Below are 18,880 nucleotides of genomic sequence, written 5' to 3'. Positions count from 1 at the left end.
TTTTGAAACTGGATTCAGGCCCAAACCTAGATGGTCTCATGGATGAGGACACTTAGGTCAAATACTATATTAGTATATTTGGAATCCCCCCTGAAGGGGAAAGTAATCCTCCCAATGATGAAACTAATGTCCCACTATGCCTTTTAACATTCTCTATGGCTTAGGTGAGAAGCGGACTGCTGCAATGTAGCAGCGCTAAGGCCCCAGGACCTGATGGACCTCCTATAGATTTCTTATTCGACAACCCAGCCCTTTGGGTACCTCTGCTTAACTAATGTGCTGGATGCAATTGTAGTGGTGGGCCCACCGCAATCATGGAAAAAGACTATCATTCTTCCCATCTAGAAGAAATGTGATCATTCATTGCCTAAAAACTACCGGCCTATCTCCCTTTTGGACGGCACAGTTAAATTAATGGGCCATCTATTACTAAATAGATTAAAGGATTGGGCCAAAGCAAAACATATTTTTAATTCCAGTACAGTACAGCTTTAAAAAGGGAAGGGGACCCAGGACCAATGTTTAAATTTTAACCTGATTGCAGCTAAGTACACCCTAGCTAAAAAGGGCAAAATGTATATGGCGTTCATGGACCTATCAGCAGCTTTTGATTGTGTCTCCCATTACAAACTTTGGAGAATTACGAAAGGGATGGGTGTAGACAAGGCAAATATATCTTTAATTTGTCAACTGTATTGACAAGCATCGGTGTGTGTGCTATATGGAAGTCAGGGGGAATGTACACGATGGTTCCCCATCCACAGGGGAGTTAGACAGGGTTTTGTCCTGGCCCTCTTTTTGTTCTCCATCTACACTAATGGTGTTGAAACAGCTCTGGCATATTCTGCAACAGTTGTCCATACGGTAAACAAAATGCCTATTCCTATACTATTATATGCAGATGACGCTGTGCTAACAGCAAGGACCAGGGTGGCATTACAAAAAGTTATTGATGAGTATGTCCTGTTTATGGCACCTCTAAATCTCTAGGTCAATTAATTTAAAACCTTTATCTTGATCACAGGAAAACATCGCAAAAGATTACCATCTTTTCATATAGCAGGACGTAAAGATGATATTACTCAAACTTTTGTTTTTTAGGTGTCTTATTTAATAGCATTGCCACAAGGACCAATATGGTAGCCAACAGATGTCTTGTGCTTGAAAAAAGTATTTTGGCTATATTCTCTATCATAAAAAAAAATAGAATCCAAGCCATTGGAGACCATTCAAAACATCTATTTAGCAAAAGCGATATCTGTAGCCACATATGGGGCAGGGGTATGGGGCCTGGCAAATGTTGATGTCCTACAAAGTATGGAAGACTCCTTCCTCAAAAAACTTTCAGTTGTTCCTAGCAGTTACTCTAATTTTAATACCTTCCAAAAGGTAAATGCCCTTTATATATCAGATGTACTTCAGCTTGCCCTGATTCTATTATGGCACTCACTATAAAGAAGGAAAGCTGTGGCCTTGACCCAAAGCATCATTAGAGACTGTTTAACCCTTGACCAGGTACAGAAGGTTCCCTGGATTAAATATTTTAAAGATACATTGTCTGCTCAAGGGTTGCAATTTTTGTTTACAAATCCAGCTAATTGCCTATCAACCCCGAAAGCACAAATCAAAAAACTCGTTTTAGCTAAAAGGTGGAACAACAGACATGAAAGCAACCATAACAAATGTATGGTAATGTCATATTCAAAGATATCTTTTACCTCTTTTGATGTAAACTCATACCTAGTGTTCATCACTAATTCACGACCTCACTTTATATTGGCAAGGTTTCAATGACATTTTATTCCGCGCATGTTGGGCCATCCTAAGGGAATTTATTCCCCAAACGCACTGGCAGTTTGCCCTTGTGATAGAATTTCACCACAATCTAATGTGCGCCTCATTTGTTTCTGTAAATTTTATACGGTGCATCGTTAAAAAAAATATCCTTGGGGGTGTGGTCTGGCCACGCAGGAAGATGGCCGCCTGACGAGTGAGCTCCGCCGCGGGATGGGTTCTTAACGGAAATATTTTACCCCATATCGGCTTTGGAGTCCTCTTCACGTGCCACGCGGCTGCCGGAAGGTGGTGGGCACGATTTGAGCGTGTTCCAGAGATGTGACGGCGAAGTCTTCCTGGTGTTGATCGTCTTGACGAGGTTGTGTGGCGCTGCATGTCCGACGCAGCCCGCCTGACGTACTTCCTTCGACCGCCTCATCTTCCCCCCTGAAGCTGCGCCTCTGTTGCTCATGGAGAGCGACTGCCCCCTCATGAGGCCGCGCCTTTGTGGTTTCTGAGGAGTGCTCGCTTCTTTATGAGGTCGTGCCTTTCTTGTGGATGTCGAGCGCCCGCCTCCTCATGAGGCCGCGCCTTCGCTGCTGTTGTCAAGCGCCTTCCTCATGAAGTCACGCCTTCGCTATTACTGTTGAATACCTGCCTCCTCATGAAGCCGCGCCTCCTTCAATTTTGTCTGCTGCATTATTCTCCTCAGAAATATTACCTGACAGGAGTCATGGTTCTTGTTATGCTGATGGTCTGCTACTGGTAGGATTAACTCCTTTTACAATTTCGTTGTGGCGCTTATGTCATTCACCTCAGCCAGTCATTTTGCGCCTCACCCTCTGCAAAGTTAGCGATCCTCTACCAAGTACAATTCCCGATTCGTCACTCAAAACTGAACTTCCAAATTTAACTTTTTCACCCTTTTATGAGTGGCCTCACCTTTGTTACAGTTGCAGTTTTGCGCCCTTCGACTTTGATAACGACTGGTGCTGCATGGAAATGACTCTTTTTAGCGCAATTTGGGTGACTCACATAATGGCGTGCCTTATTTCAATGTCATTATAGTGTTCTCGTTAATCTTTTCAGTCAGGCTGTGTATTCTCTACTCTGATATGGGCCATGATTCCCCTGTATTTTGCAGTTCTGGTCACTTTGTAAATACAACTGTGGTTACTATTGTCATAAGCGCGCATATGTTGTTTCATCTTGTCTCAGTTCTATTTATGCGCCTTTGAGCATCGTGACAGTTATACTATATTCATAAATGTACTAATTCTATGCTTATGGTTTTGGGGATCACTAAGCAGTGATTTCCCCTTCATGTGATGTACTTTTGCATTTTAGTGTCTGGAATTGCGATATTTTATCACCATACACCAGCAGCTATTGTAAGTCCTGGTACTTCACTGTATTTTTTGTGATCATATATAAGCATTGTCTAACGGCAAGACGCCTTCACGCATTTTCAAAGTTTCTGTCAAATATTCTCCTCAAATGCCTGCTCCTAAGCAAGGAAATAAGTCTTCTAAGCCACTTCTTTTTGCAGAAGCTCTTAAGCAGTCCACCAACATGCCAATAAAAGGTAATGCCTCCCCCCCTTCCGTTTCACCCCCGGCTTCGGCCTCTAATGGGGGGCAGGCATCGGCGGCAACTCTACAACGTATTCTGCATGAAATATCTGAGGTTAGTCGTCGATTAGATGACATGAACCTTACAATTACATCATTAGCTGAGGAGACTAAATCACTTAAAACAGAATTCACCAGCTTTCATGCGAAGATTGAATCTCTTGACTCCAGAGTTCAGACAGTGGAGAACCGTTTGGACTCTCTTCCCAACAAAGACCGAGACCTCTTATTCTTCCACAGCAAACTTATTGATTTGGAAGACAGAAGTAGGAGGGACAACGTTCGTTTTTTTGGCTTTCCAGAGCGCATTGAAGGGCAGAGTTCCAGTGCATTTCTGTGTCGTATACTTCCAAAGATGACTGGTATTTCTTTCACTCCACCTCTGGAGATACAGCGGGCTCATAGAATTGGTCCTCCACGTGGTGATCCTGCTGCGCGCCCACGGCCGATCATTGCCTGTTTTCTTCGACATGAACAAACTAGACAATTACTGTCTGCTGCTCGTCTTCAAGGTTCCTTCTCTTTCGAAGGCCACCGCATCCATATGGCAGCCGATTTCTCCAAAGAAACCAATGAGCGGCGGAAGGCCTTTCTTTCCATGCGACCTCAATTACGTCAGTTAGACATCAAGTATGGTCTATTTGAACCTGCACGTTTTCGCGTTACCAAAGATGGAGTCTCTAAGGACTTTTTTGATCCAGAACATCTTCAGCAATTTTTGGACTGCCTTCAACCTCAAGATATGGAGGTTCTCACTACCTCTTCGCAGCAAATCCCGTCCCATTCACCCTCTAAGTCTTCTACTCCAATGTCAGATCGTAGCAGGCGCCCTCCCATTAGCCCTCGACCTCGGGGTAGGGATTTTGAACGACTTCATCGCTCACAAGAGGATAGGAAATCTGCATTACAATCGGTTTCGGCCGCTACATTCCCACAAGACTTGCAAAGAGATAAGTCCCGTTCTCCTCTTAAAACTCCTTCAGATGCGGACTGAATAATTCTTCCTCCTGTGGAAATAGTTATCTCCAGTTCTATTGGCAATTAACTGTAGACTCCTTTTCCTTGCGAGTCTTGTTTCTATTGTTAATTCATCACTATATTTTTGACATATTTTGCTGTTCTTATAATATTTGATTGCCTTTTTTCATCTCTTTCTCACTCGCTTTCTACCTTATTTCCTTTCCCTTTCACTTTGCCTTCTGTTATTTCTTTGCTTTATAATGTTATTCTTTTCTTCCTGTATCTATTGCTCTTCATGTTACAATTTATTGTATATTTTTAACTGGTTTTAAAGTTACTTGGGTGCCTTGGCGCCTAATTGTTTGATTATAGCTGTATTATTCTATTTGCTCGCATGCATATTGGTCTAGGCTCTTTTGATATGCGTATGACATGCCTTATGCTCTTAGGTTACCTCACATCTAATTATTGTTAGATTCCTCTTCTTACGTAATGTCGCTTATCAATTTCTATTTTGCTTTTTCTACTTTCCTTCTGTTCTCTTTTACAATGCTTTTCTGGGCTTCCCTTCTATATTATTAACACATTCCTAACTGTTTCTCTCTTTCTGTGGGGTCTTTTCCCGCGGCGGTGCTCTAGTGCGCCCAGACCCGCGGGTAACAGTCTACGGTTTCTTGTTCTCTACTTGCTACTATTCAATATTTTATAGTTTTCTCTATTACTGTATTGCTTTTCTAAATCTCATCTTCTTTCTTCATTACTTCTTTTACTGTTTCCTTTATGTATCTCATCTAAATCAGAGTATCGTCTACACTTATTTTCTTTCTGTTTCCCCCTCTTTTTTGTCATTTCCTTTCCTTTTGTCATTTCCTTTCCTTTTTTCTTTGTCTGGTTCAACACGTTGTTTTGTGCTTCATTCTCCTGTTTCTGATTTTTGCTCTATTCTAATATGGCACAGGCACATTCTCTTAATGCAATTACTTGGAATGTACATGGCCTCACCCATTACATAAAACGTAAGAAAGTACTCTCCTATCTCCAGAGTAAACATATAGATGTGGCCTTGCTTCAAGAGACCCATTTAGATGCTCTAGAATCAGATAAACTTTGTAGAGACTGGGTGGGCAAGGTTATCCATAGCAGTGTCCAACAAGACGATTCCACAGACGCAGGCCCCCTCCGCAAGTGTGGAGTAGCAATCCTCCTTCGCAAATCCCTTCCGGTCACTGTCTCTAAAACATGGTCAGATGTAAATGGCCGTTATGTATTTGCTAAACTTAAAATTGGAGAGTCTCACATTTGTGTAGGGTCTGTTTATGCCCCTACGGGTACCAAAAAAACATTCTTTCTTCAACTATCCCGCCTGCTGCTCGAAATTAATGCATCGCAATATTTGATTGGCGGAGACTGGAATGTAACGCAAGACTCCATTCTAGACAAAACTGGCCCATTAGATAGGGGCAATGCGTCAGACAGAACTTTGTTAGGGGACATCATATCAGATATTGGATTGGTTGATCATTGGCGTTTCAGTCATCCAACGGATAAGGAATATACTTTCTTTTCATCGGCTCATGGTACATTTTCTCGTCTTGATTATTTCCTCATCTCACATAGCACAGTTCAGTTGGTTACAGATTCCTGCATCCTGGAAGCGGCCTTGTCTGATCACTCTCCGGTTCTCCTTTCCCTTGATCTGGGTCTTTCTAGGCCTGGACGTAAGCCCTGGCGAATGAATATCCAACGCCACAGGACTCCTACTGGTAAGTCCCAACTGCAATCACACCTTCAAGATTATCTTTCTACTAATCAGGGGTCTGTGACCTCCAGCAGGACTCTTTGGGCTGCGGCGAAGGCTACTTTGAGGGGACAATTAATGCGTGATGCAGCAATTGCTAATAAGCAAAATGCAAAGAGACAAGGTGAGCTCGAATACGACATACAAAATTATTCTCGCCTGTACACCACATCTCCGTCCTTACAAAATCGTAAATTACTCGAGCAAGCCCGAATGGCCTTAAATAGTCTTTTTACATCTAAAGCAGAATACGCTTTACAGAAAATGAAAGGTCGACATTACGAGCAAGGGGAAAAGGCGGGAAGGTTATTAGCCGCACAGCTGCGTCAGAGGGAGGCGTCTATGGCCATTCCGGCCATCAGATCTGCGCAAGGACACTTGTGCATAAAGCCTCAAGACATTGTTAATGAGTTTGCCTCCTTTTACGAATCTCTTTATACCTCCGATAATCAAATGGATTCGGATAAAATGACAGCATTTCTTGCAAAAGTGCATCTTCCCTCTCTTTCGGCGGATGGCAGAGCCATTCTCGAGGGTGAAATAACCAGGGATGAGGTTTCTGGTGCGGTTGCTGCTCTGCCTTACCACAAGGCCCCTGGAGAGGATGGATTTCCTCCTGAATTTTATCGATGGGCAGGTCACAATATTATTGACACTCTACATGCCGTATTCCAGGAGGCGGACAGTGCATCTTCACTAGGACCCCTCTCTAACAAGGCTATTATTGTTGTGCTTCCAAAGCCAGGTAAAGATCCCCAGCTTTGCAGTAGTTATCGTCCCATTTCTCTACTGAACTCCGATATTAAAATCTTGGCCAGCATTCTTGCATCGTGTTTGCGTAAAGTCTTGCCTTCTTTGATACATCATTCTCAAGTAGGCTTTGTACCGGGACGTTCCTCCCGGAACCATCTGCGTTCTCTGGCCCATGCACTATGGTCGGCTCAACGGAAGATGCGTTAGCCCTTTCACTTGACGCAGAAAAAGCGTTCGACCGTATCGAATGGAACTATCTCTTCAAGGTCATAGAGAGATTCGGTTTAGGTATGAAATTTATTGATAAGGTACGCTTACTATACGACCATCCTTCTGCTCAGGTAAATTGTGGTGGGTTTCTATCTGACACCTTTACGATTAAGAGAGGGACACGCCAAGGTTGTCCACTATCCCCCCTTCTGTTTCTTCTGGCTATGGAACCTTTGGCTGCTACCATTCGTCAATCTGATGAGGTCTCTGGTGTCCCCCTCCCAATTGGACATTCTAAAATATACTTGTATGCTGATGATATTTTACTCACCCTTACTCGTCTTCCCCGGTCGATTCCTTCTCTTCTTCACATTATTAATGATTTCTCTTCTTTTTCAGGTTACAAGATTAATTGGGACAAGAGTGAGGCTTTACCCATCTCTAACGGTACCACAAAAGCCGCCATTTTTGGATTTCCTTTTCACTGGCAGCCTTCACGCCTTAAATACTTGGGTGTCCTCGTTAATAAAGGATTGCAAGACATGGTTGCAGATAATTTATCTCCTCTTATATCCCAAATGCAACGGGATTTTGATAAATGGAAGGCTTTGGGTCTTTCTCTTTGGGGCAGAACTCAGGCTGTTAAAATGGTTACCCTTCCGAGATTTATATACATTTTAGGTATGCTTCCCTTGCAGATCCCCTTACCTTTACTTCGATCAGTAGATGCCCAGATTAAAACTTTCATTTGGGGTACTGCTAAGCCTCGCCTTGCTATTACTAAGTTAAAGGCTCACCAGTTATCTGGCGGAATTGGCCTTCCATCTATTGAACACTACTCTTTGGCGTTACATATTTCCCAAATCTCATATTTTTTACCTGTTATCAAAGATTTACCACAATGGGTTCAAATAGAACGACATCTCCTCTCCTCTGAATCGAATCTTTCTCCTCTGTATGGTAGTGGCACTAGCTGTCTTGATCCCAAAAATCCGATATTATCTGCCATGCATAAATCCTGGCAGAGAAGTCATAGATTATTAGGCTCAAACTCAAGAATCCATGTTAAAGCTCCCCTATGGAATAACTCGGGGATCCGTATTAATGGTCGTATGTTATCCTGGCCTGAATGGCGAGCTGCAGGTATCCTCTGTCCGGATCAACTTCTGCATGAGGGGGATTTTAAGCCATTCTCTCAGCTTAGTGTAGAATTTGATCTTCCCCTTCATCATTCTTCCAAATACCTTCAACTTCAACAATGTTTGAAGACACATATGGGATCATCACCATGGCTCCTGCAAGATTCCCCTATATTATCCTATTTGCACATCTGGGGGAAATTTAAGGGTGTTACTTCTGGTATATACAAAATCTTTTCGTCTCATCTTTTTTCTAAATCTCTTTCACACGATCTTCAGCGTAAATGGCAATCTCGCCTCTCAGTATCCTTTTCCGATAATGAATGGGATTTGCTTCTGGAGAGTTTAAATAAGGGAGCTCGAGAATCAAGACTCAAATTTTGTCTTTTCAAAATTCTGCATGATTGGCATTGGTCTCCTGTCAAATTACACCAAGCTGGCCTTCTCTCTCATTCTAATTGCTGGAGATGCTCCAATTCAGGTTGTGATATTACTCATATCATTTGTGAATGTCCTAGTATCCAATCCTATTGGACTTTTATTGGTGCTACATTGAACTCCACTATGCCCCTAAAATTGCCACTTACATCAACTAACATTCTCTTGCATGATCTACGTCACTCCCCAAAGCTCACGAAACCACAACTCCGCCTTTTCCATACCTCACTTGCTACTGCCAAAATATGTATACTGCGTCATTGGAAATCAACTTTACCTCCCTCTCAGGAGGATTGGTTGGTAGCAATGATGCAAACTGCCTCCCATGAACGCACAATTTATAATCTTCAGGACCAAACTGACATTTTTCTCCGAATTTGGTCTCCATTTCTTAACTCAAATGCTGCTGATCCTCCGGCCTCCACTCCTACCCAAACACATTAATCAGCTTTCACTCTTTCTGTCCTTTGTTTTTTCTCTTCTCTTTGTTTTTTCCATCCTTTGCTTCATCCGTTGTTGTGTTCTTCTGCCTTGATCCAATTACCTTTTCTTCGTTTTATTTATTTATATTTTCAGCACTTTTTTTATTCTTCTTGGTCTTTCCCCTCTTCTTTCCCTATAGCTTATTTTTATTACATTTCATTCTGTGTTTTGATCTCATTGTTGCATTAACTAGTATTTATTTATTTAAATGCATATTTATATCGTATTTATTCATCAATATCTTTTTCCACGATTCCTTTCAACATGAATTTATTTTCTTTTTATTTATTGTTGTATATGCTCTGATGTATTCGTCTTATAAAAACTCAATAAAAAATTTCAACACAAAAAAAAATAAAATATCCTTCCTCTTACACAATGTCGCCCTGCTTTATATTTCCTCCAAATGCTGTCTGATCATCTTGTATGCCATTGCCTTGCTTCTTATCTATGTTTGTCAATAATGACTAGGAGATCAATTGACCTTCACTGATAGTAATTTGTAGACTTTTTCTTATTTTCCTCCATATTAACGAGTGGACGAATGTTTTACTGTAATTGAATTTATAGATATTATATATAAACTTACTAAGGCTTATTTTTAACGGAAATATGTATAATATAATACGAATTAAATTATTATTGAAAGACTGTGACATTGTCATATTAACGTATGATATTCTGGAGTGCTTGGCAGACCCCTGTATGAGGTTTTAGCTTCCATGTTAATAGTCGTGTTTTAATTCTTTTTAACTATTTATTATCTGTGTACAAGTTTTGATGTAAATGTTGATCTGACACATAAACCATGTCTTTAAGTATACACACTGACACTTTAAGAACATGCACTCCATATTGTAATGTATTTTATGATCTATATTTTGATTAGATGGAATAAACTCCTTCCATGTTGGCGTCTTCTTTACTTCGAGAAAAGATGTAGGTAGGGTACCAGTCATCAATTTTACAATTGTCACAAATGATTCTTCTTTACATTTGTTTGAAAAGTGAACTGCTAAAATGATGAATGCATACATTTTCACAACATTGTTTTCACAATTTTTGAATGCATGGCAGAATATTACTTTGCAAAATCAGTCACTCCCCATGGCAACATTTAGTGCACTACTAAAATGTTTTCCTTCGGCTGTCAGTCAGCTGCTTTTATTCAGCAGATAGCCTTAAAAAGATATATGTCAATAAAGCATTGTTACAAAAATGCAGACAAAAGGATTTAAAAACAATACAATTGTAAGTAAAATTCATAATACAGTCACTCAGCCGTGTTATCACAGTCAACGTAGCACTAATTCAAGCAGGGTTGAAAATATTAATCAAAGGTCAATTCATTATCATAGACTCAGGTCTGGGAATAAAACAACTTTTCATAGATTCTCAAGAGTTTTTACAATTCACAGATCTTCCAATTTTCTTTGAGCAAATTGGTGCAATCCATTTGGAAATCTTAAATACAGACAAGCACTGGCAAAGTCAATAGGTCTCGACTTTCGATTGTATTGGCTTTGCCAATGCTATTTGGCAATACTTGCTACTGTCTAAATGCCATATTGTAATTTTTTTATTTTCTTTCTTATAAAAAACATCTTGATCAATGAAGGAAATTTTGAGGCATTTACTTCCCATGACCTTATAATTTGCCGTCACTAATACAGAAAAAAACATTGTCATGTCTGTTTTTTCTTGGGTAGAGTTATGCTAATGGAATTAAATTCTCACCTTGTGTATGCCCTTAGTAGTTCACTATACCATAATTACCTAGGTACTGAATTGTTTACAGCTCAGGGACTAGAAGATACTTTCTTATTCAACAACTAGGATAGTCTTTATTACTCAACCACTAAGCCAGCCTTAATACTCAAAGACAGGACAGCATATTTTTTTCGAATTTTTTTTAATTGTAATTATAAGTATAAGGAGTTGATATTTTTAAAATCTACATTTTACCTCAATATTTTTGTATGTACATATTTTGGTAGTCGATATTTTGTCAGTGAAAGGATCACAGGTCCAGCATTCCAAACTGTAATTTCCAAGTCTCCAAATTTAGGTCCTGTAATGCCAGGCAAAGTCGACTGTCTGGGCCTACACGGCTGCTTTGTAAATATGCTATATGGTGACATCGGAAAAGAACAGAAAGGTAATGGGTGGAATGCTTGAATTCATCCCAGCCACTGGTGACATTCCAGTACATCATGCAGATAGGAAACACGCATGTACAATCATTCTTGCCCTGAAATAGAATGGACAGTTCATCTTGCAATGCTAGGCTATGTCTTTTTTGCATGGGAGCACAAGCAACACCAGGCATGTTCCAATTATGTTGGTCCTCATCAGTTTGATGCAGTTTGTGTTTCATGGCATAGACTAATGCAGGACCCACATCTGGGCATAACCGTCAGATCAGGCTGGGATGTCCCCCATTGGAACGTAGCCAAGTCTGTCTGAAGTGGAACAATGGCCGTAAAACAGGGACTCTAGTGCTACCCAGTGTATTTACCAAGGTTTGAAGTTCATTGCATCATTCCATCCATTACATTTCTAGGGCTGTACCAGAGGTCTCCTTGTGGTGTAACAGTACAACAGCCACATATGCCATGCCCAAAAAATCTGTGGCATTGAATTTTTGTTTTTATCTTTTTTTTCACATGGGAGACATATTGAATTTAATCAAATATGCAGCTGTGTCATGGTCAGCATTCTGTGAATACTGTTCAGAGCCTGACAATCAGATTGGAAAGACAGCGAATTGTAGAACAGTTCCACCAACCAGTACCAAATGAATGAAATTATTGACCTTGTCTAGAAGCCCGAATTGCAATGTTTCCTTTTTACTGAACGCAACAGGAAGATAGAAGTTCCCACATTTTTTGTGCATCATAATCTCATTATATCAGGCTGCCTCACAGCAGGATCAAACCAGACCTGCGGGGTATGTAGATGTGCTGCTCAGAAGCTCGCACTAGTACTATTGATGCACCAAATATCAAGGGTGGGTAGTCCTGAGTCCACTACCAGGAACTCCCTGTCCATTTGTCTCACTCTTGCAGGTTCCTGCTTTCTCCCTATATGATGTATTTCTGTATTTCTCTTCTTTCCCCTGTGTTTGTCCATCTTTTGCTCTCTGGAAATGTCCGATGAGGAAAAATAAGAGTTGGTCCCCAAATATGAGTGCTGGTGGTTACCAACAGCAACTGCCCAGGAGAGCTCACTGTGGGAACAGCGTCCTGGTGGCAGGGAAGAGGAGCTGCTGAGCAGCCTCCACAACAATGACATAAAGACTAGCAAGCCAGAAGCATTCAATATTTTATGCCATACTTCAAAGATGTGCTGCAGCAACAAATGATGGACGGAATGCTGAATGACTCAAACATTCACCCCCAGTGAAGAGATATGGGTTAAATCCATCATTCTTTTGCTCTCTACACCACCCAGTTTGAACACAGCCATATTCAAATCAGTCTTTACCCTGCTCCTCATGGGAACAGTCCAGCCCGAATTGCGAAGCTGATGAGAGGTGAAACAACAAAACCGGTCCTAGGATGCTTGGTCCCAGTCCAGGGAGGACCTGGCATGGCAGTTTGGGCTGAACAGTTCCCATGGCGAGCAGGGTCGAGGCTGATTTGAATAAGGCTGGGTTGAAACTGGAATGGCATGCGGAGAAAAAAAACAATGGATGGAAGTCCAGATCTCTGTACTGGGGTAAATGCTCAACATTCTGTCCATCAATTGTTCTTTTTGCATTTGTCACAGTGAGTGGGGCGGGTATGCCCAGATGTGGGTCCCATGCTCTCCATGTTACTGTAATCAAGCTAGCCTGGCTGATGAGGAGTGAAGTTTGTGTCAGCGGCTGCTGCTAACTCCTGCCCGCTGGTGCACTGTGTGGAATGTGCCATACCACCCGGCAGGGTCCGGTGTAAGCCAGACGGTCACAGTGTGTCGCTGGTTCACGGCAAGCTAATTATGGCTTGATTGCAGGCCTCCGGCACAGCAGGCGTACCTCCTGTTCAAGTCCATCAAGCAGGGTGTCTGTCGAAGGGCCAAGTTTTGAGGTTTCTCATGAAGATGGGGAGTGATGTTGTCTGTCTGAGGTGGAGCTGTAGGGCGTTCCGGTCTCTGGCCGCGATGAAGGGGATGGAGCGGCCTCCCGATCTGGTCTTTCTGGTGCGGGAGACCATGGAGTAGGAGAGCTGGGCTGATCGTAGGGTCCTTTGGGACCATGAGTTTAATTTAGCATTTCCTAAAAGGTCGCAAATTGACCTACCTCATTAACAATAATGAGGCAGGTCACAATTTGTGACCCATGAGGAATCACTAAAATCACAGGGATGGTGGCCTGCTGGGATCAGCAGATCACCATGTCTGTGATTGCTCTCAAATAAAGCAATTATTTAAAGAAAAATGGGCTGCATTGAAAAAACAAAAATGAAAAGTTTTCTTTTCATTTTTCAAGGGTAGGCAAGTGTTCCGGTGGACCACTACCCCTGTTAAAAAACATTTTTACGAAAATTCCCAAAGTGAAGTGATCCCCGCGAATCGGGCAGTTTGCAACCGATAAAATGCATGGTACATGTGGCCTTAAGCTCGGAAAGTCAGTCTCCAAAATGCCTGATAGTGGATCACAGGTGCTTGGGACTTGGACTTATTGTTGATTCTGCATCAAAATGATCACAATTGCACCACTATTTGAATCTGGCTAGTCCTCCTCATCTATGGTTTCTGATTGTTGAGCACTATTCACTGGGAACTATTATTTTGCGAAGTCAAGCAGAAATGCGTCACAATGGGTCATAACATTGATCTTGCAAGAACAGACATTTTGGAAGAATTGTGCATTATTAAATTGAACCATCCACTATAAATTTGATTGTAGCCACCATACACAGCTCAAGGAGGAGGAGACATAAGCACAGCATGCTCCCGCAGCTGGTGTAGCCTCCATTCACAGGACCCCTGCTGTTTTCTGTCCCAGTCCGGGACAGAGCCACAGCAACGGAGGAGGAGACACGCCATCTTGTGCTCTTAAACACAGCATGCTTCCACGGCTGGTGTAGTTGCCACTCACAGGACCCCTGCTGTTTTCCATACTGGCCAGACAAGGACTACAACAACCAAGAGCCCACTGAGTAGGAGACACACCCTTCTCGCGCTCTTAAACAAAGAGTGCTCCCTTGGCTGGTGTAGCTGCCATTCATATCACCCCTGCTCTTTTCCGTCCCAGTCCAGGAGAAGATCACAGCAACCAGGGGCCTACAGAGGAGGAGACACGTCCCTCTCACGCTCTGTAGTGCAGCATGCTCCAGCGGCTGGTGTAGCCACTATTCACAGGAACCCTGCTCTTTTTGGTCCCAGTCCAGGAGAGGACAACAGCAACTAGGAGCCCACAGAGGAGGAGACACACCTCTTTCACGCTCTTAAGCACAGCATGCTGCCGCAGCTGGTGTAGCCGCCATTCACAGGACTCCTTCTATTCTCCATCCCAGTCCAGTAGAGGACCACAGCAACAAGGAGCCGACGGAGGAGGTGACACGCCCCCTTGCACCTGTAAATGCAGCATGCTCCCTCAGCTGGTGTTGCCGCCATTCACAGGAACCCTGCTGTTTTCTGTCCCAGTCCAGGAGAGGACCACAGCAACCTGGAGTACACGGAATAGGAGACATGCCTCTCTCACGCTCTTAAGCACAGCATGCTTCCACGGCTGGTGTAGCTGTCATTCACGGGACCCTTGCTGTTTTCCATCCCAGTCCAGGAGAGGACCACAGCAACCAGGAGCCTACAGAGGAGGAGACACGCTCCTCTTGCACTCCTAAGCACAACGTGCTCCCACAACTGGTGTAGATGCCATTTACAGGTCCCCTGTTGTTTTCCGTCCCGTTCCAGGAAAGGACCACAGCTACCAGGAGCCCATGGAGGAGGAATCACACCGCTCTCATGCTCTTAAGCACAAGGGAGGGCCCGTCCGCACCCCCTGGAACCCAGAGGAGGCTAGGCTACATAAGGTAAAATCTAGTGACCATGGGGTCGAGTCCATCAACACCCTGGGATAATTTCTTACCGGAGATGTGGGCACCCTGTTCAAAGAGATTGAGCCTACTGAACGCTGGCCATCCGTAGAAGAGGTGAGACCCCCGCTACAAATTACAGATAGAATGGACAATGTGCTAATGTCTATAAGTGATGCAAGCCCCTCCTCCCAACCCCCTAATGTTAACGTCATAGCACAATTCCCTAATCTTATAGCTTCCAGTAGAGGAGATCATGATTCACCTAAGGAACTGCCAGTGAAAAAAAAGAGGAGAAAGGAGGTTGTGCAAACCCTCTGGAGTGGACACACATGCTAGGACAGGCTCCATTTTGTATATACTTACTGAGAACAAGACCCATTATGCTGAGATAGAACAGACTATCTCCCAGCTCCTTCAACCTTTACAAGATAGACTAAAAATGATCGAAGATAGTTTAGCCCTGATTAGCATGTGAGGAACTGGTATACATGAGAGGGTCATTAAAGCACCAGAGGTCACGCAGGATCTATCCCTAAACTTACTGAACAGCAACACTAATTCAATTGCTACATCTCAGCAACTGGCAATGTGTGAATGTCCAGCATCTCATCAAAGAGACAAGGTGGTTTGGGTGACTCTGTGGGGAGGTGATTCTATTACTTTTACCCCCCAGGTAATACCAGTGAATTCTGGAAGATATCTGCCTACCCTATTACCTAATTGCTGTCCCCATTCCCCTCAAAATTGCCAGACCTCCTCTCACTAGCGGCCAGGCCCCACAACCTGCTTTGGCCACGTGGGGTCGGAAGGCCCCCCCCTTGTAATTGGAACGGAAGCTACGAATAGAGTGAGGCAGTTATGATATGGGGAAACTTGGGAGGGCGCAAATTGTCAGAAGACCCATTTAAATCCAAATCTCCCCCCAGCAGCTTGCCCTTATGTAATTATCTTGGAAAACACCCCTGAATTGAAACATACTCAGAGTCAACACAGCAATTGATGTTTAAAGCTTTACACTAGATGTCATAGTACGATCAAGGCAGACGTGATGTTTCAAATCATATATTCATGGCCAGGAGAGTGCTGTGGGTGGGCAATTCTGCTAAATCGCTCACAAGGGATTGTATAGTATTACATTTTAATAATCATGACCTTGTGTGGCACTTGCTCGGCATACTCCCCAATTGTTCTTTGACTGCCACTCAGATTCATTCTTTGCCATTAGGATTGTTTTTTAAACCGTTAGGTCTAAACACAAACGACACTGGTTATGGTAGTACCATCATTCCTCCACTCCCATGTATGCGAGATAACATCATTATAGCACGGCTCTACCCGCAAATAACCAAATTGCTGTCTTGGAAGGACTCAAAGCATGTGATTTGCAGGGGGGAGATAGGTTGGCCCACAAACCACCCATCTATCCTGTAGCCAACCCCAATGGTTAGTGACACATCAGATTCTGGTGTTGACATGAAAAGACTAATGGCCTGGAATATATCAGGGCTTAGGTGGAAGTTGGTTGACACTGAATGAATTAGGCTCATCCTTCCATGTAATATGTCTACAGGAAACCTGGGAAAATGGCCCAAACTATATAGATGGATTTCGTTCCTTCTACACACCAGCTGTGCCCCTAAGAGCAGAAAGAGCAAGAGGGGGTCTACTTACACTGATCATAAACACTTTAAGCTTTTATAAGGAAACCCCCTTATTACCATCTCTTAGTGGGAGGAGGCCCCAAAGGTAATGATTTGATGATATTAAACCTTTATAATAACGATTTTGAAGGAGAGATGTCACAGGTCACTTACTCGCTTCAAAAGGTGATTGATACTGCCCTGACAGCCCATCATCATCCACTTTTTTTTCATAATTCTTATGGGAATTCATTGAACAGACTTATGACCATAAGGAATTTGAATATTATTAACCCAATTGATGAGATCACTAGTCTCCTTGAAAAAACATTTGGGACTAATATACAGGGTTCTAGCATCGGTTATCTGGTGTTCTCGGCCCCCCTAAAATCCTTCTTTAGCAACATTAAAACTCTCATCACAGCATTTAGTGACTATGCTGCTATAACCTGCCAACTAAAATGGAAAGAAAGCTCCATTCTTCCACTGAGGACATTCCCTGCACCCTATAAAACAAGAAAGAATAGTATAGTCCCTCAATGAACAAAGATAAATAAAGACAGACTGATACCTATAGTTGTAGGAACCACTCAGAGGGATATAATGATTTGCCTTGACCCGTGTATCGATCCTTTTAGTATATTGCAGGCCTTTGAGACAATTTTAGGTAAAATGAGAAGCAAGCTAATACACCCCATGTCACGCACAATCTTGGCTCTTAAACCTGTGTAACCACGTTGGTTCGATGCTGCTTGCACTAAGGCACTCAGCAATTTACATGGGGCACTTAGAAGCAAACCAAGAGACACCAATATAAGGAAACCAGGAAGGCTAGGTTGAGATCTTGAAGGAGGAGTCTTGGGAAAATCTTCAACAAGCAGCATCCTCTAAAAATATAAGAGATTTTTGGGCTCCCTTATTGAAACTGGATTCAGGCCCAAACCTAGATGGTCTCATGGATGAGGACACTTAGGTCAAATACTATATTAGTATATTTGGAATCCCCCCTGAAGAGGAAAGTAATCCTCCCAATGATGAAACTAATGTCCCACTATGCCTTTTAACATTCTCTATGGCTTAGGTGAGAAGCGGACTGCTGCAATGTAGCAGCGCTAAGGCCCCACGACCTGATGGACCTCCTATAGATTTCTTATTCGACAACCCAGCCCTTTGGGTGCCTCTGCTTAACTAATGTGCTGGATGCAATTGTGGTGGTGGGCCCACCGCAATCATGGAAAAAGACTATCATTCTTCCCATCTAGAAGAAATGTGATCATTCATTGCCTAAAAACTACCGGCCTATCTCCCTTTTGGACGGCACAGTTAAATTAATGGGCCATATATTACTAAATAGATTAAAGGATTGGGCCAAAGCCAAACATTTTTTTAATTCCAGTACAGTACAGCTTTAAAAAAGGGAAGGGGACCCTGGACCAATGTTTAAATTTTAACCTGATTGCAGCTAAGTACACCCTAGATAAAAAGGGCAACATGTATATGGCGTTCATGGACCTATCAGCAGCTTTTGATTGTGTCTCCCATTACAAACTTTGGAGAATTACGAAAGGGATGGGTGTAGACAAGGCAAATATATCTTTAATTTGTCAACTGTATTGACAAGCATCGGTGTGTGTGCTATATGAAAGTCAGGGGGAATGTACACGATGGTTCCCCATCCACAAGGGGAGTTAGACAGGGTTTTGTCCTGGCCCTCTTTTTGTTCTCCATCTACACTAATGGTGTTAAAACAGCTCTGGCATATTCTGCAACAGTTGTCCATACGGTAAACAACATTCCTATTCCTATACTATTATATGCAGATGACGCTGTGCTAACAGCAAGGACCAGGGTGGCATTACAAAAAGTTATTGATGAGTATGTCCTGTTTATGGCACCTCTAAATCTCTAGGTCAATTAATCTAAAACCTTTATCTTGATCACAGGAAAACATCGCAAAAGATTACCATCTTTTTATATAGCAGGACGTAAAGATGATATTACTCAAACTTTTGTTTTTTAAGTGTCTTAT

General features: G+C 42.6%; 1 protein-coding gene across 2 annotated transcripts in view; it reads left to right on the top strand.

Annotated features, from left to right (window-relative positions):
• The window catches only part of LOC146797515 (inter-alpha-trypsin inhibitor heavy chain H3-like), a 575,472-nt gene that overhangs the window by 401,203 nt on the left and 155,389 nt on the right, over positions 1-18,880 (top strand). The window contains exon 15 of one of the 2 annotated variants that reach the window (XM_085624529.1): positions 10,078-10,131. The exons of the other annotated variant lie outside the window; for it this stretch is intronic. Within the exon in view, the coding sequence (XP_085480655.1) occupies positions 10,078-10,131 (54 nt within the window). The remainder of the gene's footprint in view (positions 1-10,077; positions 10,132-18,880) is intronic. 2 annotated transcript variants of the gene reach the window in all.

The sequence above is a fragment of the Triturus cristatus genome, chromosome 9, assembly GCF_964204655.1.
Source record: "Triturus cristatus chromosome 9, aTriCri1.1, whole genome shotgun sequence".
Classification (NCBI taxonomy): domain Eukaryota; kingdom Metazoa; phylum Chordata; class Amphibia; order Caudata; family Salamandridae; genus Triturus; species Triturus cristatus.
Note: the sequence above shows the minus strand (reverse complement) of the source record. Positions and strands in the feature narration are given on the sequence as shown.